This window comes from Podarcis liolepis (assembly GCF_965112155.1).
Source record: "Podarcis liolepis genome assembly, chromosome: 4".
Lineage (NCBI taxonomy): Eukaryota > Metazoa > Chordata > Lepidosauria > Squamata > Lacertidae > Podarcis > Podarcis liolepis.
Genome location: NC_139558.1, coordinates 74,268,687 through 74,284,840, shown reverse-complemented (window position 1 = coordinate 74,284,840; position 16,154 = coordinate 74,268,687). Strand labels below are relative to the sequence as shown.

The window sequence follows — 16,154 nt, the reverse complement described above, 5'->3', positions numbered from 1 at the left end:
TACATGCTAATTGTTTTATTTCTCCTCTATACCGAGAACACACAAACCTACATGTTGCCTCTGTGAGAGCAGAGAAGCAACTCACTCTCCAACAAAGAAACGACAGAACAGTGAAAAACAGGAAACCAGTGTACGTCACATCCAGTCTCCCATTCCCGTGGGAATCCAACAGTAACTCTGACTGTGGAATGTAAACAATGTCTTGTGACAAGCAGTTTTGCTGCTCAGTGAGGGAAATAGAAACCAACACTTATGACTACCCCACATGTGTCCAAAGAGGTTAATTCATGTTAACGTAGGCAAAAGCTGAGGCAAGCCTATTGGGCCTTGATCCCCACTGACTTAGTATCAACTGTATTGATACATAACCCTTTCAGAAAAGTACAGGAATCATCTTGGTTTCCCCATTACAAGAGATGCATGGGTGAAAGTGTTTATTCATATTCATTAAGAATTCCAAATCACTAGTATTTACTGTGAAATAACATTAATGGGAAGCAATTCATAAATTGAATCAGTTATACAAAGTGTATCTATACAGTAACTAAGCAAAACAACAACCCTCAAAAAACAAAACAATTGTTCCAGTTACAAAGTTCCCCCCTGTGAATTAACATTTACAAAACAAAGTGTTGGTTTGTCTTCTAGTAGCGGCAATATCCAAACATGTTAGTACCTGTTATGGGCCTTTCTCCCTCAGCTGAAAAAAAGAGTACAAATACAGTGTTTCCTCCACTTACTCAAAGAAGCAAAACTGCCTATAATATATGCCTCAACTGCCAATAGCTCTGATCTCTTGACATAATTGCCCATAGCTTTCATTCCTGTGTTTATGGAATGAGGCACCTCATTTTGGAGTAAGTTCCTGTGATGTGTACAACTAGCAAGATTGCTATTTTTTTCACAATGTTGGTATTAACCTAGAGCTATGTACAGTGGTGTGTTTTCCAATTTTCACAGAATTTAAAAGCCACTAGAATTGCCACTTAAGGTATATTTGGGAAGAGAAGGTACATCACCCACCCACCCTCAAACTGCAGAGATTTGTTCCCGTTAGTAAAGTACTACTGTAATGGTCCACACTGTCATGGGGACTGCAGGAACTTCACTTTGTTTGGTGAATCCTTGAGAGGACAACACAAGTCAGAAAAATGAAACATACCATTCTGCACATACCACCCATCTGCATCACATGATGGCTTAAGATCCATAGTTTGCTTCATCAAATGCCTTTCTGGCCCGTTTCAGTTCTTCATTCATTGTTAACAAGTCTTTCACACGAACAAACTTCCGTGGGTCTTTGCGAATCAGGAAGACAATATCTTCAACCTGTACTCGACCTTGCCGTCCAATTGACATTGCTTTGTGGGTCTATTGGTAGGAAAGAATTGATCAGTCACATACATTCTAAGAGAGGTTCAGTACCTGTACCATGGATTTGACCATGTGTTCTCTTGAATGTTTGGATTTCTTCCCTCGCAGCAACCTGTATCATGAAATGAATTGTAGTAAACAACACTAAAACACAGCCCTCATTATGCTTGTAGCACCCTTCATTTATTCATTTAAAGTGGGCTGATCAAAAGTTGCCTGATATACGTCTTCCCTTCAAGGCTCTGCTCTCTGGTTTTCAAGTAACAAACAGCAGCACTAAAAACAGATAATATCTCACAGCATTTGCTTCACCCAATTTGTAATCTCATACAAGCAAACAAGCAAGACTTACCATTTCTGTGATGAATTCTATAACCAAGTCTTCAAGAATATCCACTGACTCTGTGTAAGGATTCTGGTCATCTCCAAATCCATACATCATACATCTTACTGTAGAATGAACAAATGCCCACAGTGAGATATGTAATGGAAGCACTCTAGAAAACCTAAGACCTATTCACTATGTTTCTCAATAAGTGTGACTCGGCAGTCATAGTCTTCCAAATTGTTCAAGCACGCAGAAGCCTACATCTAAGCTTCTCAACTAATTTTTAAGTTGCAAATATTCCCCACTTGGAAGTATATACTGGATGATATAGGGTTCTTAAATCAAAACACTGTCACCCTGTTGATGGCAGTATGCATACTTTTAAGACAATGCCCAATAAGGTGTTCTTTCAATGGAACCTTGATGCTAAGAACTGCAGAAAGTATGTGTAACTCCAATGAAAAGCTGCATGTCCAATTAATGATCCCAAATGAACAACACTACTCAACAGATCTCTACTGTGTTCTGGTTATATTTTAAAAAGCTTAGACTGTTTTGCCAAGTATGCTTCAGTGCAACTGGATACTGTCCAAATTACTAGTTGTGTGAATACTGCATTACTGCAGAAAAATGACGTTTCCTTGAAGGGAGTCTTCAAGGAAATGGCATTTTACTGTAGCACTGAAGTATTTAGAACCCAAATTGAGGGCATTCAGCACAAGGCCTTTCTCCCTTACCCTGAGGGAGGGGAATGATAGGCTACTGCAGGGGTGTCCAAACTTTTCTCAAAGAGGGCCAGATTTGATGAAGTGAACATGTGTGAGGGCCGACCAAAGTTGTTGACCCTTTTTTAGGATTTTAGGAGGTTTAAGCCTCCGAAAGGGACTTTGGACATGCCTGGGCTAATGTGTGCTTCCTAACAGCCACAGAATGCAGCAACAAGATTGACAAATACAGATGTCTTGTAAAAAGTGGCATTCTAAATCAAAATCTGAGGGAGAGCTCATGTGCATATTAAACTCTAAAAAACATCAAGATCAAGTGGAGCATGTATGCATGAAATAATAATTTCAGATTTGTTGTTGTTGTTGTTTAGTCATTTAGTCGTGTCCGACTCTTCGTGACCCCATGGACCAGAGCACGCCAGGCACTCCTGTCTTCCACTGCCTCCCGCAGTTTGGTCAGACTCATTTTGGTAGCTTTGAGAACACTGTCCAACCATCTCGTCCTCTGTCGTCCCCTTCTCCTTGTGCCCTCCATCTTTCCCAGCATCAGGGTCTTTTCCAGGGAGTCTTCTCTTCTCAAATTTCAGATTAAATACTTTTTATTCTACCTCACATAATTTCACACAATACATTTTAATGGAAATAGTTCACATATTCATCTATGAATCAAGTGACATCAAATGGCATGCAAAAATGTGTGAATCAGCCCTTAGTCTCAAGCTGGGCTTGATGGTTTCTACTTCTATTTATCCTCCAGTCTTTTCTGGAATTTAACTGTGATATCAATATTCAAAAAGCAGTTTATGGAGGTGGGAAAGAGGTCCTTTAGAAAGTAGGAAAATGTGAAGAGGTTAAACCTTATAGAGTGGTACCTCAGGTTAAGAACTTAATTCGTTCTGGAGGTCTGTTCTTAACCTGAAACTGTTCTTAGCCTGAAGCACCACTTTAGCTAATGGGGCCTCCTGCTGCCGCTGTTCCGCCGCTGCACGATTTCTGTTCTTATCCTGAAGCAAAGTTCTTAACCCAAGGTACTATTTCTGGGTTAGCTGAGTCTGTAACCTGAAGCGTATGTAACCCGAGGTACCACTGTAATAGCATGAAACACAGGAAGCTGCCTTATACCAAGTAAGATCTTTTAGCTCAGTATTGTCTACACCAGGGGTGAGGAACCTGTGGCCCTTCAGTTGTTGGGACTCTAAATCCCATCAGCATGATCAGTGGAGCCCCAACTTACATTCCTTGGAGAACAGCCTTTTCCTTTTCCCCTGTGCACCATCTGGGCCTCCTCCAGCCTCCTCAGTATCTTCTTCAAACTAAAGGGGGGGAGGGAGAGAGAATCCCAAACAAGAATGCAAGAGAATTATTATTATTATTGTTATTATTATTATTATTATTATTATTATTAATACCCCACCCATCTGGCTGGGTTTCCCCAGCCACTCTGGGCGGCTTCCAACAGAATATTAAAGTACAATAGTCTATTAAACATTAAAAGCTTCCCTAAATTATAAATTATAAACTAGGCTAGAACTGAATGACAGAACAGCGAACCTCTGACCTGGTTAGTGGGGTAGATGTGGAAGGATCATTAGGTGCGAGTGATCATGCTCTTCTGAAGTTTACTATACAGCGGAAAGGAGCAGCCAAGCATACTAGGACTCAATTTCTTGACTTTAAGAAAGCCGACTTCATAAAACTTAGGGAAGTGCTGGGTGAGATCCCATGGACAGCAATACTAAAAGGAAAGGGAGTTCATGATGGCTGGGAGTTTGTTAAGAGGGAGATAGTAAAAGCACAACGTCAGGCAATACCAATGAGACGGAAACATGGTAGGTGCCTAAAGAAGCCAGGGTGGCTATCTAAAGAACTTTTAACTGAATTAAGATTTAAAAAGGATGTGTACAAAAAATGGAAAAGGGGGGAAACCACCAAAGAGGAATTCAAACAAATAGCCAGCACGTGTAGACACAAAGTCAGAAAAGCTAAAGCACAGAATGAACTCAGGCTTGCTAGAGAGGTTAAAAGCAACAAAAAAGGCTTTTATGGGTATGTTCGTAGCAAAAGGAAGAACAAAGAAACAGTTGGGTCACTCAGAGGAGAAGATGGTGAAATGCAAACAGGGGACACAGAAAGGGCTGAACTCCTCAATTCCTTCTTTGCCTCAGTCTTCTCCGATAAAGAAAACAATGCCCGACCTGAAGAATTTGGAGCAAATGATTCAGCAAAGGAAACACAGCCCAGAATAACTAAGGAGATAGTACAAGAATATTTGGCTAGTTTAGATGTATTCAAGTCTCCAGGGCCAGATGAACTGCATCCAAGAGTATTAAAAGAACTGGCAGATGTGATCTCAGAACCACTGGCAGTCATCTTTGAGAATTCCTGGAGAACAGGCGAAGTCCCGGCAGACTGGAGGAGGGCAAATGTTGTCCCTATTTTCAAAAAGGGGAAAAGAGAGGACCCAAATAATTACCGCCCAGTCAGTCTGACATCAATACCAGGGAAGATTCTGGAGCAGATCATTAAGCAAACAGTCTGTGAACACCTAGAAAGGAATGCTGTGATCACCAATAGTCAGCATGGATTTCTGAAAAATAAGTCATGTCAGACTAACCTGATCTCGTTTTTTGACAGAATTACAAGCCTGGTAGATGAAGGGAACGCAGTGGATGTAGCCTACCTTGATTTCAGCAAAGCATTTGACAAGGTGCCCCATGATATTCTTGTAAAGAAGCTGGTAAAATGCGGTCTTGACTATGCTACCACTCAGTGGATTTGTAACTGGCTGACTGACCGAACCCAAAGGGTGCTCATCAATGGTTCCTCTTCATCCTGGAGAAGAGTGACTAGTGGGGTGCCACAGGGTTCTGTCTTGGGCCCGGTCTTATTCAACATCTTTATCAACGACTTGGATGATGGACTCAAGGGCATCCTGATCAAATTTGCAGATGACACCAAACTGGGAGGGGTGGCTAACACCCCAGAGGACAGGATCACACTTCAAAACGACCTTGACAGATTAGAAAACTGGGCAAAAACAAACAAGATGAATTTTAACAGGGAGAAATGTAAAGTATTGCACTTGGGCAAAAAAAATGAGAGGCACAAATACAAGATGGGTGACACCTGGCTTGAGAGCAGTACATGTGAAAAGGATCTAGGAGTCTTGGTTGACCACAAACTTGACATGAGCCAACAGTGTGACGCGGCAGCTAAAAAAGCCAATGCAATTCTGGGCTGCATCAATAGGAGTATAGCATCTAGATCAAGGGAAGTAATAGTGCCACTGTATTCTGCTCTGGTCAGACCACACCTGGAGTACTGTGTCCAGTTCTGGGCACCACAATTCAAGAAGGACACTGACAAACTGGAACGTGTCCAGAGGAGGGCAACCAAAATGGTCAAAGGCCTGGAAACGATACCTTATGAGGAACGGCTAAGGGAGCTGGGCATGTTTAGCCTGGAGAAGAGGAGGTTAAGGGGTGATATGATAGCCATGTTCAAATATATAAAAGGATGTCACATAGAGGAGGGAGAAAGGTTGTTTTCTGCTGCTCCAGAGAAGCGGACACGGAGCAATGGATCCAAACTACAAGAAAGAAGATTCCACCTAAACATTAGGAAGAACTTCCTGACAGTAAGAGCTGTTTGACAGTGGAATTTGCTGCCAAGGAGTGTGGTGGAGTCTCCTACTTTGGAGGTCTTTAAGCAGAGGCTTGACAACCATATGTCAGGAGTGCTCTGATGGTGTTTCCTGCTTGGCAGGGGGTTGGACTCGATGGCCCTTGTGGTCTCTTCCAACTCTATGATTCTATGATTCTATGATTCTATGATTCTGAACAATATCCTGCAAACCCAAGAGAACGTGGCAAGGAAGGGGAAAGTAAAGGCTAAGCGGGTTTCAGATTGCAGCCGCACCCCCCTGCCCTCCCCGCCCCCTCTTTCCCCAAAGCCAGCAAGCGCCTTCTCCAGACTCCCACCCCGGCCTTTCCTACTCACAGGAGGGTCCTCTTCTTCGTCCGCCATGACTGCAGAAGCCACCTTCCCTTCCAGGCTTCCGCCGGGATAGCAACTCGCGTTCTTATTGGTCGCGTCGACGGGCACTCTTGAGCATGCTCTCTCGGAGCTAATGAAGCTGTAGACCTTGCCCTTTTCCAGTCCTTTCCGTAGCTCTGAGGAACGCGAAATGGGAGGGGGGGGGTTTACAAAGCTAGCAGCACGCGTGCGCAGTAGGAGCGACTGAAGTCCCGAGCCCTCTTTGGAAATGGACTTGCCGTAATACAGTAACCCCATTCAAAGCAGATGAGGAGTTTGGTTCCTGGGGCAAGATGGGCAGGGTGTTGGATAAAGGTGAAACATATTAAACAACCAATTCCCGCCCTTTGTGAGTGGCAACGGACGGTGCAAACAAGGAGCTTCGTGGTAGCTTAAAGATGAACAGGTTTGCAGCAGCACAAGTTTGGAGTCCACTTCATCAGTACATTCTGTATTCAAACTCCAAATGCTACAATAAATCTGCTAGTCCTTAATGTGCCACAAGACTGTTATTTGTGGTGTCTCGAATATACAGATTTGAGTAGGAAGGAATAAAAAAGGCAGTGATGGTGTTATAAGTAAAAAACAACAACTGCTCCTTTTCCCTTATGGGGTACCCAAGAGCCCATATAGAGTCCTTTTGTAGGTTCTCTATCAGTAGGAGAAAATAACAGAGACCAACCAGAGAATATTGAGAAGCAAAGCAGCTAATAAGCCTGATCTTTATTAACTGTTGCAACAGGGTGCTCCCACACACACAGGAGAGAGGAGGACCCAGAGCCATGCGTGCAAGCCCTTATATAGACATTTTAAATTGCCCACCCTGGAGTCCAAGACCACCCCCAGAAACATCATATATACATCACAGAAAAAGTGGTCTACAACAGAAATCTGAGTGCGTTGTTTATCTCCTGTCTGGCAAGTTACCTGATTGCATTATCTCGGTTTTGGCTACTCTTTTGTTATTATAACTACTTAATTCCTGAATCCAGGTTGCAGGCTCACACCCTGTTCATATCTTGAATGTGCCCTCAAGACAGGATTTGTGAGGACAGGATTTGTGAGGAAAGAGGCAATGGGGAGGTTTCCCACTTTGACCTTGCAGAGAAATATTTGAGATCAATTTGTTCAGGACCTAATCTGTGGGGTTTCAGACATGTGGTTTATATATACAGTTATGAACATTATATATATATATATATATATATATATATATATATATATATATATATAAAAACACCTGGAAATTCTTATAACAGATGGTCCTGAAGCAGCTCTCCAATGCAACAGCAGCTCCTTACTGTTTCCATTCCAGGATGCTGCTTGCCACAACTCACAAGCATTAAGCATTCATTGACATCAGTTTGCTATAGTGTGTGAGAGAAACTTGCTCAGACCTCAGTTTCTTGTTAAGCTCAAGCAGAAGGAATGGTGCCTTGCCCCACAACTGGGTCTAAATCAGCATAGCAAAAGTAGAGTGATTTATGTAAGCATTTGTCACAGGTAACTGGGGAGCAGCCACTCTGCTTCTTTTAATTTTTTATGCAAATATTTATGCCACTGGGCTCATTTCCCTCCCTCCTGCATAATCATGTATCAAAATACTTGCCAAGTGAGGGTAACACTTCATGAAGGGGACGCTAGTCCGGTCAATTTAAGATTGTAATAAATCTGTGACTTAATTAAAATGCAGTGGCAGCTGGGCCATTTAACATGTGGCGAGATAAAGTCACATAAATGCTTGAACAGTGTTGGAGATCAACTGCAGAGTTGAACTTGCACTTAGTTGTGAGCTGATCCATGCCTGTTAGGGTTCCATTATACGCTCTCATTAAGTTTCTCTATCTGGACTAAAGAGAAACACATATTGCTTCTAAGCATAGACCTTTGCTTCTAAAGTTCTGGTCCAATCAGTCAAGGGTGAGAAAATATGTACACTGTGAAATAATTAGCTGAAGCCGTATAAATAACTTAAATAGCATTTATTATACACAAATTATTCACAAGGCTTGGAAAAAGGAGAAGTGTACAGAGCAATAAATCTTGTCTCTTTTATTGGAAGAACAATGAAGACGAGTCATTAAGATTTGGGAATGAAGTATCATCAAGTGGACAGGGGAAGATTTCCAGTAACGTGTGCTATAAAGCATCTCAGCACATGGATTCCAAAGCAATACAAAGAACTGTAGAAACAATGAGAAAATGTTATTTGATGAGAGTGGAGCATTTGCATTACATGTGCAGTTCTATTTCTGACTGGGTAAGAACCCCTTTTCAAGTTTTACCTGACAGGAAAGAGTTGAGGAAAGCACACTTGTGTCTTTTTGTTAACAAAGTCTTGAATCTGTATCACATTTCTTGTCATCACTCCTTTTGATGCTTTGTCAATTTTAGTTAATACAATCTGCAAAAACAACAACACACACCCAAAATTTTAAACATTGTAGAGCAACTCTTAAAGAAGTCTTGAATTCTTGGTATAGTCTTTCAAATTTAGCTCTCAGATTAGGTGAGTATGCTAACATTGTTGATGAGTCTTTTTACTCTACAAAACAATTTTAAAAAACCCAAATTGTGTATTTTGTTCTCTTCCAACTTTTCCTCACTCCAGTTTTATACTTATAGAGACTTCTGTGTGAGGGAAAAAAAACAGGTTTTCATATCTTCCTTAAGAAAAAGAAAAGGATGAGGCTTAGTGGGAACATTTTAAGAGTCAATGGATCAGACCCATAACTTAGTACTGTATATTTATTGATTTCAATATTTATGTCTTCTTTCAATTTCTAAATCTACAAGACAAATATATTTCATTTCTAAAGGTGAACAGAGATCTCCATATCTTGTTAATCTTCCAGTATAATGTTTTGGATTACTATTTTATGTTGGATCCAGAGGATCTATGTTAGTGCTAAGCAACCTGGTTAGGACTGAGGGCAAGGTTGGAAACCTTTATATTTTCAAATTCACCTTCACAAACATGAAAGCTAAAACAGTATACAGTATTTAAATAACAGCTAGGAATCTAGGATTCTAACAAGTATCAATGCACACATAGTGAAACTTGGGGTGTTAATACCATACCTTCAGTACATGATAAAGCTGCTTCAGTTTTTAATCACCTATGATCATAATTCATAAAAATCTTGCATGTGTTATTATTTTTTCAACACAGGCTTTTAAAATCTCCTAGTCAAGTCTAATAGTTTCTACTTGCAAATCATTTTTCAAACCATTATTCAACTGATAATAACAAAAAAGGACACTAACATTAACTAGACAAATGTATAACTTTGGTGGAATGGTGAATGACATGCAGTGTTGTCCATGCACCTGTACTACTGGCTTCCTCTTCCTTTCCTTCCTCCTGCAGCCTCCAAACATGCCAAAAACCTGAATTGGGGACCCTGATGAGCAGATTGGAGGAGTGTCACACAGGACTACAGGAAAGAGGGAAAAAGAAGAGAAGCCCCATTGCACTTGCAGAAGTCTGCTTACACGGCAATGAATACTTCCTCGTTTCTGCTACATGCCTTTTTAGTCCTGCTAGTTCAATATATTGACTGCTCACTGCCTTTATTTTTAAACAAAAATCACAACTCACAACATAAGGGATCCCAAATTCTTCCAACATTTCTATAGCAACTTTGTCCATTTCCTGAATTCCGACCAGGCCGTCCACTAATAAGAATGTCCGTTTCAGACTAGAAAACATAAAACCACAGCTCACAACTGTGCTTTGCAGCAATATATATTCTTTATCTGCAAATCCTAACTCTAGCCCAGGCAACAATTATACAAGCAACAATTTGTTCATCCTTTTCTACCTGCTGGGATGATACAGATGACCACACTACTGTTGGGTGAATGAGCTTATTCTGGGGCAGTTTGGTCATTTGTATGGGCTCCAATACATCCTATGCTACAAAGCAGGCAATTTAGTAGTTATAACAACAATTTTGGGTGACCTCTTTTTGCACAGGGCTTTGTGGAAAGTTTTGCAAGTGCCTCCAATCAGCGGTGTATTTGGCCAAGTTGGGGGTCTACCTGCCCTACACCTGATGCATATAAAGCAGCCTCATGGGCCAAATGGGAAGGCTCAGTGGGCCTGATTAGACTTGAAAGTCAGAGGTTCCCCACCACTGCTGTAAAGAATGCTGTAAGACTATGTTAAAATAATATTTACAAGTACTGTGATTGGCTCAAGTTTAAATAGACGCTGCATTTAAAAGCTATTTCACATGCCTTAGTTAGTCTAAGACACTTCCTCATATTGTTATAAAATGGGATGTTTTTAACCTAAATTATTTCCCCACATGATCCTGTAGAAAAGACTGAAGTAAAATTTCAAGCTGTTATCTTACTTTGCACGGTGATTTAAATAAGGCTCCACCATCTCTGCAAAATCTTTGGGTGATCTGTAACCATAGCCTGGCATATCCACCAAAGTAAATAAATCCCCCACTTTGAAGAAATTCAGTTTCTTAGTGTGGCCCTGGAGAGAAAAAATGGGAGGGTTAGGGTTGTTTGTTTCATCTTATTCCAAAACTGCAAAACTGGGGTGGTTTCTCAGTTAAGATGATGAAATGCCACTGCTCCTCATTTGGCCAGTCTCTGACATGAAAGTATATGTAAGTATCATCGGATGGCTGTGGGAGATTGCTGTTCATACAGAGTACAGTATTTTTTGCTCTATAAGACACACTTTTCCCCTCACTCTCCTGGCTTCAGGGATGGCCGCCTGAAGCCTCCGGAGTGCAGCGGGAGCTCCCGCTGCGCTCCGGAGGCTTTGCGTTGCTTTCACTGAAGCCAGGATACCAAGCGGGATCAGTGCGCACCGATCCCTCTTGCTCTCCTGGCTTCGCTTTGCTGGAGAGGCGCTGCGCAGCTTTCCCTCTCTGCACAGCATCCCTTCAGCTAAGTGGCAGGAGGAGAAATGGAAGGGGCTCCGTTCCTCCTGCCACTTAGCTGAAGGGGCACTGCGCAGAGAGGGAGAGTTGTGCAGCGCCCCTTCAGCAAAGCGGGAGGAGAAATGGAAGGGGCTCCGTTTCTCCTGCCGCTTCGCTGAAGGGGTGCTGCACAGAGAGGGAGATAATTTTTTTTTCTTGTTATCCCCCTCTAAAACTAGGTGCGTCTTATGGTCACGTGTGTCCTATAGAGCAAAAAATATGGTATCTAGCACAATTTCTCAACACCTGATCATCCAACAAGGGAGTAGAGATCCAAGAGCATCTGGGACAGCAACCACATTTCTGGTATAGAAATACTAATTTCAAACTCACTGTGCTAGGAGAGACATGAAAACTCTGAGTACGTAACTTCTCAGTTCTCTCCTTCCAAGCTGGATCCTTTCTACTAGTTACAAACAATGTCACAATATATGTCACAGAACAGAGGGCTGTATCTGACTAGTCCATTTATTTCAATGGGTCTGCTCTGAGATGCAACCCAGGAACAGCCTGCTTTTAGTTGGGCTCAATTAAATTCCAAAGTCAATGTAATAAAATGTCCGAATGCTACTTACTGGATTTTTGGAAACTCTGACTTCAACATCAGGGGACAATGAAAACAGAGCCTTTATTAAGGAGGATTTTCCAACATTGCTTCTTCCTAAAAAGCAAACCTGTGGGAAGAAGTTACAGTTATTTCACATTTATCTCTCTCATTCAATGACGTGTATTAAAGCAAGGGTTTGTACATCTATTCTCTCTGTTGTTACCCTGACCACAGTGCCCAGTTCAACAGATAGGCCCAGTTACAGCAAATAATACATTTCTCCAGTGAATATGGATTTCTTGCTACAACTCAATTCTCTTTTGGATTAAATAACTCTCAAGATCTAAGAAATGTGAGGACAACTAAAAGAAAAGGGAGTCCTCAGTTCTTCATGGACAAGATTTTAGCAGTCCCATTTAGGAGAATTAGTATGAGGAATGCATGCCACTTTGAAAGGTTCCTTGGCTTTTCCAGAAGTTTGCATCTACAGAGGAATAATGTGGGAGAGCAACCTGAAATTCTGCTAGTGGAATTATGAAATTAGGAAAGTTGCATTTATTTGGCTTGTCAACTTTACAGACCAAGTTTAAACATGCTTACTTGAAAGGAAATGCCTGATGTCAACAGAATGTATTTCTTGATAAATACACTTAGGACTGCAGCTTGTTCCCTAATTCTGAAACTAGCGGGACAATACTGAATATTCATTGATTTTGATGGTATTCACTTTCCCAAGTATGCTTAGGATTACTTAAACAGACATGATTTACATATATTTGGTTGCACCTTTTATTCTGATGCGTTCCCCTCCCGCTTTTTTAAAATGGTACTTTTTCATTTCTTAGCACAGGCACATTGGGGAAGCAGTGACAGTAAATAAGATCAATGTATGTACAGTGGTACTTCGGGTTAAGAACTTAATTCGTTCCGGAGGTCTGTTCTTAATCTGAAAATGTTCTTAACCTGAAGCACCACTTTAGCTAAAGGGGCCTCCCACTGCCGCTGCCCCGCCACCATGCGATTTCCGTTCTCATCCTGGAGCATAGTTCTTAACCCGAGGTACTATTTCTGGGTTAGCAGAGTCTGTAATCTGAAGCGTATGTAACCCGAGGTACCACTGTAATGCAAAAGGATGGAGAATAAAGGATGGACCTGGGGATTACAAGGAAGAACAGGGTGCTGTATTGAGTGAAATTCCCTAATTGGAAGGCTGCTCAAATTCCCCCTAGCTTTAAGGCTAAATCCAGAAGCATGTATCTCAAGAAACACTGGTACAGTCTACACCTGACCACCGCTTGTGCCCCTGAGTAGAGCTTTCTCTTCAGGTTTTGTTACAGAAAAATCATAGTCACACCCCATAGTCAAATTCAACTGGACTTAACTGTCCAGGGGTCCTTACCTTTTTACCTTTTACAGAACACCTCATTTAAAAGATACTAATTTCCCACACATAGTGACCTAGCATGGCTAGACAGTTATCAGTTATATTTTGTTGGAAGTTGCCCAGCGTGGCTGGAGCAACCCAGTCAGATTATTATTATTAACATCATTGCCACTGCAAACTTGCTGCTTTCGGCAAACAGCTGCATGTACGAAATTCTCCATCATAAGGACCAGAAACTTTGCTTTGACAACTGAATTCAAGGCCATATTCTGCAATCAAAGCAAAGTACATTTATACAACCCATAGCTTTAGCAACTCCCCTTCCTCTCCCCCCCCCACCCCATGACACTTCAAACAATGCAATTGGTTCTTCTTTTCCCATAAGCACTCACATGGCAACTGAAGTTGCTCCTAAGGATAAAAATTGCATTTCATTGACCTCACCTCAGGCTGTGACAATTGGGGAGCGTGATCCATCCGGACAGCTGAAGTGAAATAATCAATGGGGTGCCACCGTGTTGAAATGAAAAACGCCTCTGCTTTGTTGATTTCATTGTGGTTAGGATTGAAAATCTGGAAGGATGACGTGTCCACGCTAGAGGTCAGGTATCTTGCCATTTCTTGGAGAGGGAACGCGACTCCAGTGAACTGTTTTTCGTTTAACTGCAAGACTTCTGAAAACGAAGCATACTTTATGGGGCTGCTTCTGGTTGCAAAATGTCTCCTCAGCAGGTAGCTAATTGTTAGAAGTCTTCTTGGTTTTGCTTTCTGGAGCACCATTGTACCTGGATTTTCAATAGCCACACAATCAACTCAGGTCCTTCATATTTTTAAAAACAAAAACTTCTGTTGTGGGTTCTTGAGTTCTGACTGCTGTTTTAAAGAGAAATAAGAGGAGGATTTAAGTTATTGTAGCAATTGCCAAAAACACCACCAACAACATACAAACGCAAATTTACCCCTCAGTGCATTAAACCACTGCTTTCCTTCAAGACTTTCAGCATAGGTGCCAGACAGAACAATATACAGTGGTACCTCAGGTTAAGTACTTAATTCGTTCCGGAGGTCCGTTCTTTACCTGAAACTGTTCTTAACCTGAAGCACCACTTTAGCTAATGGGGCCTCCTGCTGCCGCTGTGCCGCCAGAGCACGATTTCTGTTCTTATCCTGAAGCAAAGTTCTTAACCTGAAGCACTATTTCTGGGTTAGCGGAGTCTGTAACCTGAAGCGTATGTAACCTGAAGCGTATGTAACCTGAAGCGTACCGTATGTAACCCAAGGTACCACTGTACACATAGTGCAATCCTCCACATTTCTGCTCAAAACTAAAAATGCAATCCTTTGCATATGTGTTCAGAAGTAACTCCCTCCAAGTTCAGCTGCACTTATTCCCAGGTACATGGGACTACACCCTAAGAAGAAAATTGATATAGAAACAGGGCCAGCACTGGAAAATTAAATATTCCATACGCCCCACCCCCATCAAAAATCCACAAATTGGTGAGAGACAACATTTTCATGGATGTCCATTAAAACATACATGTAAAGTTGACATGCATTTCAATATGTATTTTTATAACATATATATTTCCAACTGCTGATTTTATTTATACTTTGGGTGGGGAGGGAAATAGGTCAGCTTGCTTTTGACTTCAGACTTTTATTGGTAGCTGTAATGTTTATTTTATGTAAACCACTTAAGAGCTGGAATGGACTCCCTTGGAAGATGGACTCTCCTTCCTTGGGAGGTTTTTATTATTATTATTATTATTATTATTATTATTATTATTATTATTATTATTATTATTATTATTACCCCACCCATCTGGCTGGGTTTCCCCAGCTACTCTGGGCGGCTTCCAACAAAATATTAAAATACAATAATCTGTTAAACATTAAAAGATTCCCTAAACAGGGTTGCCTTCAAATATCTTCTAAAAGTCTGGTAGTTTAAGCAGAGGTTGGATAACCATCTGCCATAGATACTTTAGTTGTGATTCCTGCAATGGACTAGATTACTCTTGGGGTCCTTTCCACCTCTACGTTTCTACTATTCCGTTTCCGCAATTAGGCAATACTGAGTACACAATTCTGTTCATTTAATAAATAAAAGGGGCCATTTCAAGCCAATGGAGAAAGGAGCCCTCGGTTGAAACCGATCATTTACCTGCTGACTCCAAAGTTGGCACCCATTCGCTCCAGTGGCGCATCTTCCAAAATAAGTGCTCACCCGCCAACCCGACAGCAGCGATAGGAAGCTGCGCCCGAAGACTCACGCTTTTTCCTCCGCACTCTGAATACCTAAAGCCACAACTGCTGCTTCCCCCACTTACCTGGGTATGTAAGCCCCACTGCATTCAGCATGCCTTACTTCCAAGCAGACATGCTTAGTTAGGGCTTGCAATCTGCGCCAGGGAGCGCAGCGCATCCGCCGGGGTCTTTAACCCGGAAGCCAGGACGATCGCTCCGCCTCCTTCCCGGTCTAAAGAACAGCAGGTAGTTAAGTCACTTGTAGGGTAAGCTCCTTTGAGTTGCTTGTAGGTCTCCCGTTCGTCTGCTGCTTGCGACGGGGCGAGGAGTCCATGCAAGGCTGCTTTGCAAGCGCAGCAACCAAGTCAAACGCTCAGCCTCAGGGCTGCTCCCTTCGCTTTTAGGAGGGATCACTGCGGACCAGATCGGCGATCGCAAGGCAATGCGGTCGCTGCGGCTTCAAAACTCTTTTTTAAATAGCTCACCCTTTCCACAGAGTCAGTATGCCTGCATTTGCTCCTACTTGGTGCCTGCGTGTATTGAGAAAGGGAGGGAGGCAAGACGA

General features: G+C 41.9%; 2 protein-coding genes across 7 annotated transcripts; both read right to left on the bottom strand.

Annotated features, from left to right (window-relative positions):
* Positions 1-395: 395 nt before the first annotated feature.
* On the bottom strand, positions 396-6,583 carry TAF13 (TATA-box binding protein associated factor 13). 3 transcript variants are annotated; one of them, XM_083500927.1, is made up of 5 exons: positions 6,427-6,583; positions 3,662-3,740; positions 1,727-1,824; positions 1,163-1,371; positions 396-700 (listed from the first exon to the last, which is right to left on the bottom strand). In XM_083500927.1, exons 1-4 carry the CDS (start codon positions 6,451-6,453, stop codon positions 1,201-1,203), a joined length of 375 nt encoding a protein of 124 aa, XP_083357053.1. In that variant the 5' UTR covers positions 6,454-6,583; the 3' UTR covers positions 396-700; positions 1,163-1,200. The 3 variants fall into 3 exon arrangements, with proteins under 3 accessions (XP_083357053.1, XP_083357052.1, XP_083357051.1); XM_083500926.1 differs by having other exon boundaries at positions 1,177-1,371; positions 6,427-6,582; XM_083500925.1 differs by having other exon boundaries at positions 396-1,371; positions 6,427-6,582.
* A 1,846-nt stretch (positions 6,584-8,429) lies between these two features.
* GTPBP8 (GTP binding protein 8) lies at positions 8,430-16,134 on the bottom strand. Of its 4 annotated transcripts, XR_014525516.1 has the most exons (8): positions 15,673-15,817; positions 13,784-14,212; positions 11,984-12,082; positions 10,824-10,954; positions 10,064-10,163; positions 9,793-9,899; positions 8,748-8,866; positions 8,430-8,645 (listed from the first exon to the last, which is right to left on the bottom strand). XR_014525516.1 is itself a non-coding variant. In XM_083500878.1 (7 exons), exons 2-7 carry the CDS (start codon positions 14,117-14,119, stop codon positions 8,567-8,569), a joined length of 864 nt encoding a protein of 287 aa, XP_083357004.1. In that variant the 5' UTR covers positions 14,120-14,212; positions 15,673-16,134; the 3' UTR covers positions 8,430-8,566. The 4 variants fall into 4 exon arrangements, 3 of the variants coding, with proteins under 3 accessions (XP_083357004.1, XP_083357005.1, XP_083357006.1); XM_083500878.1 differs by lacking the exon at positions 9,793-9,899 and having other exon boundaries at positions 15,673-16,134; XM_083500879.1 differs by lacking the exon at positions 9,793-9,899 and having other exon boundaries at positions 15,711-15,846.
* Positions 16,135-16,154: the final 20 nt, after the last annotated feature.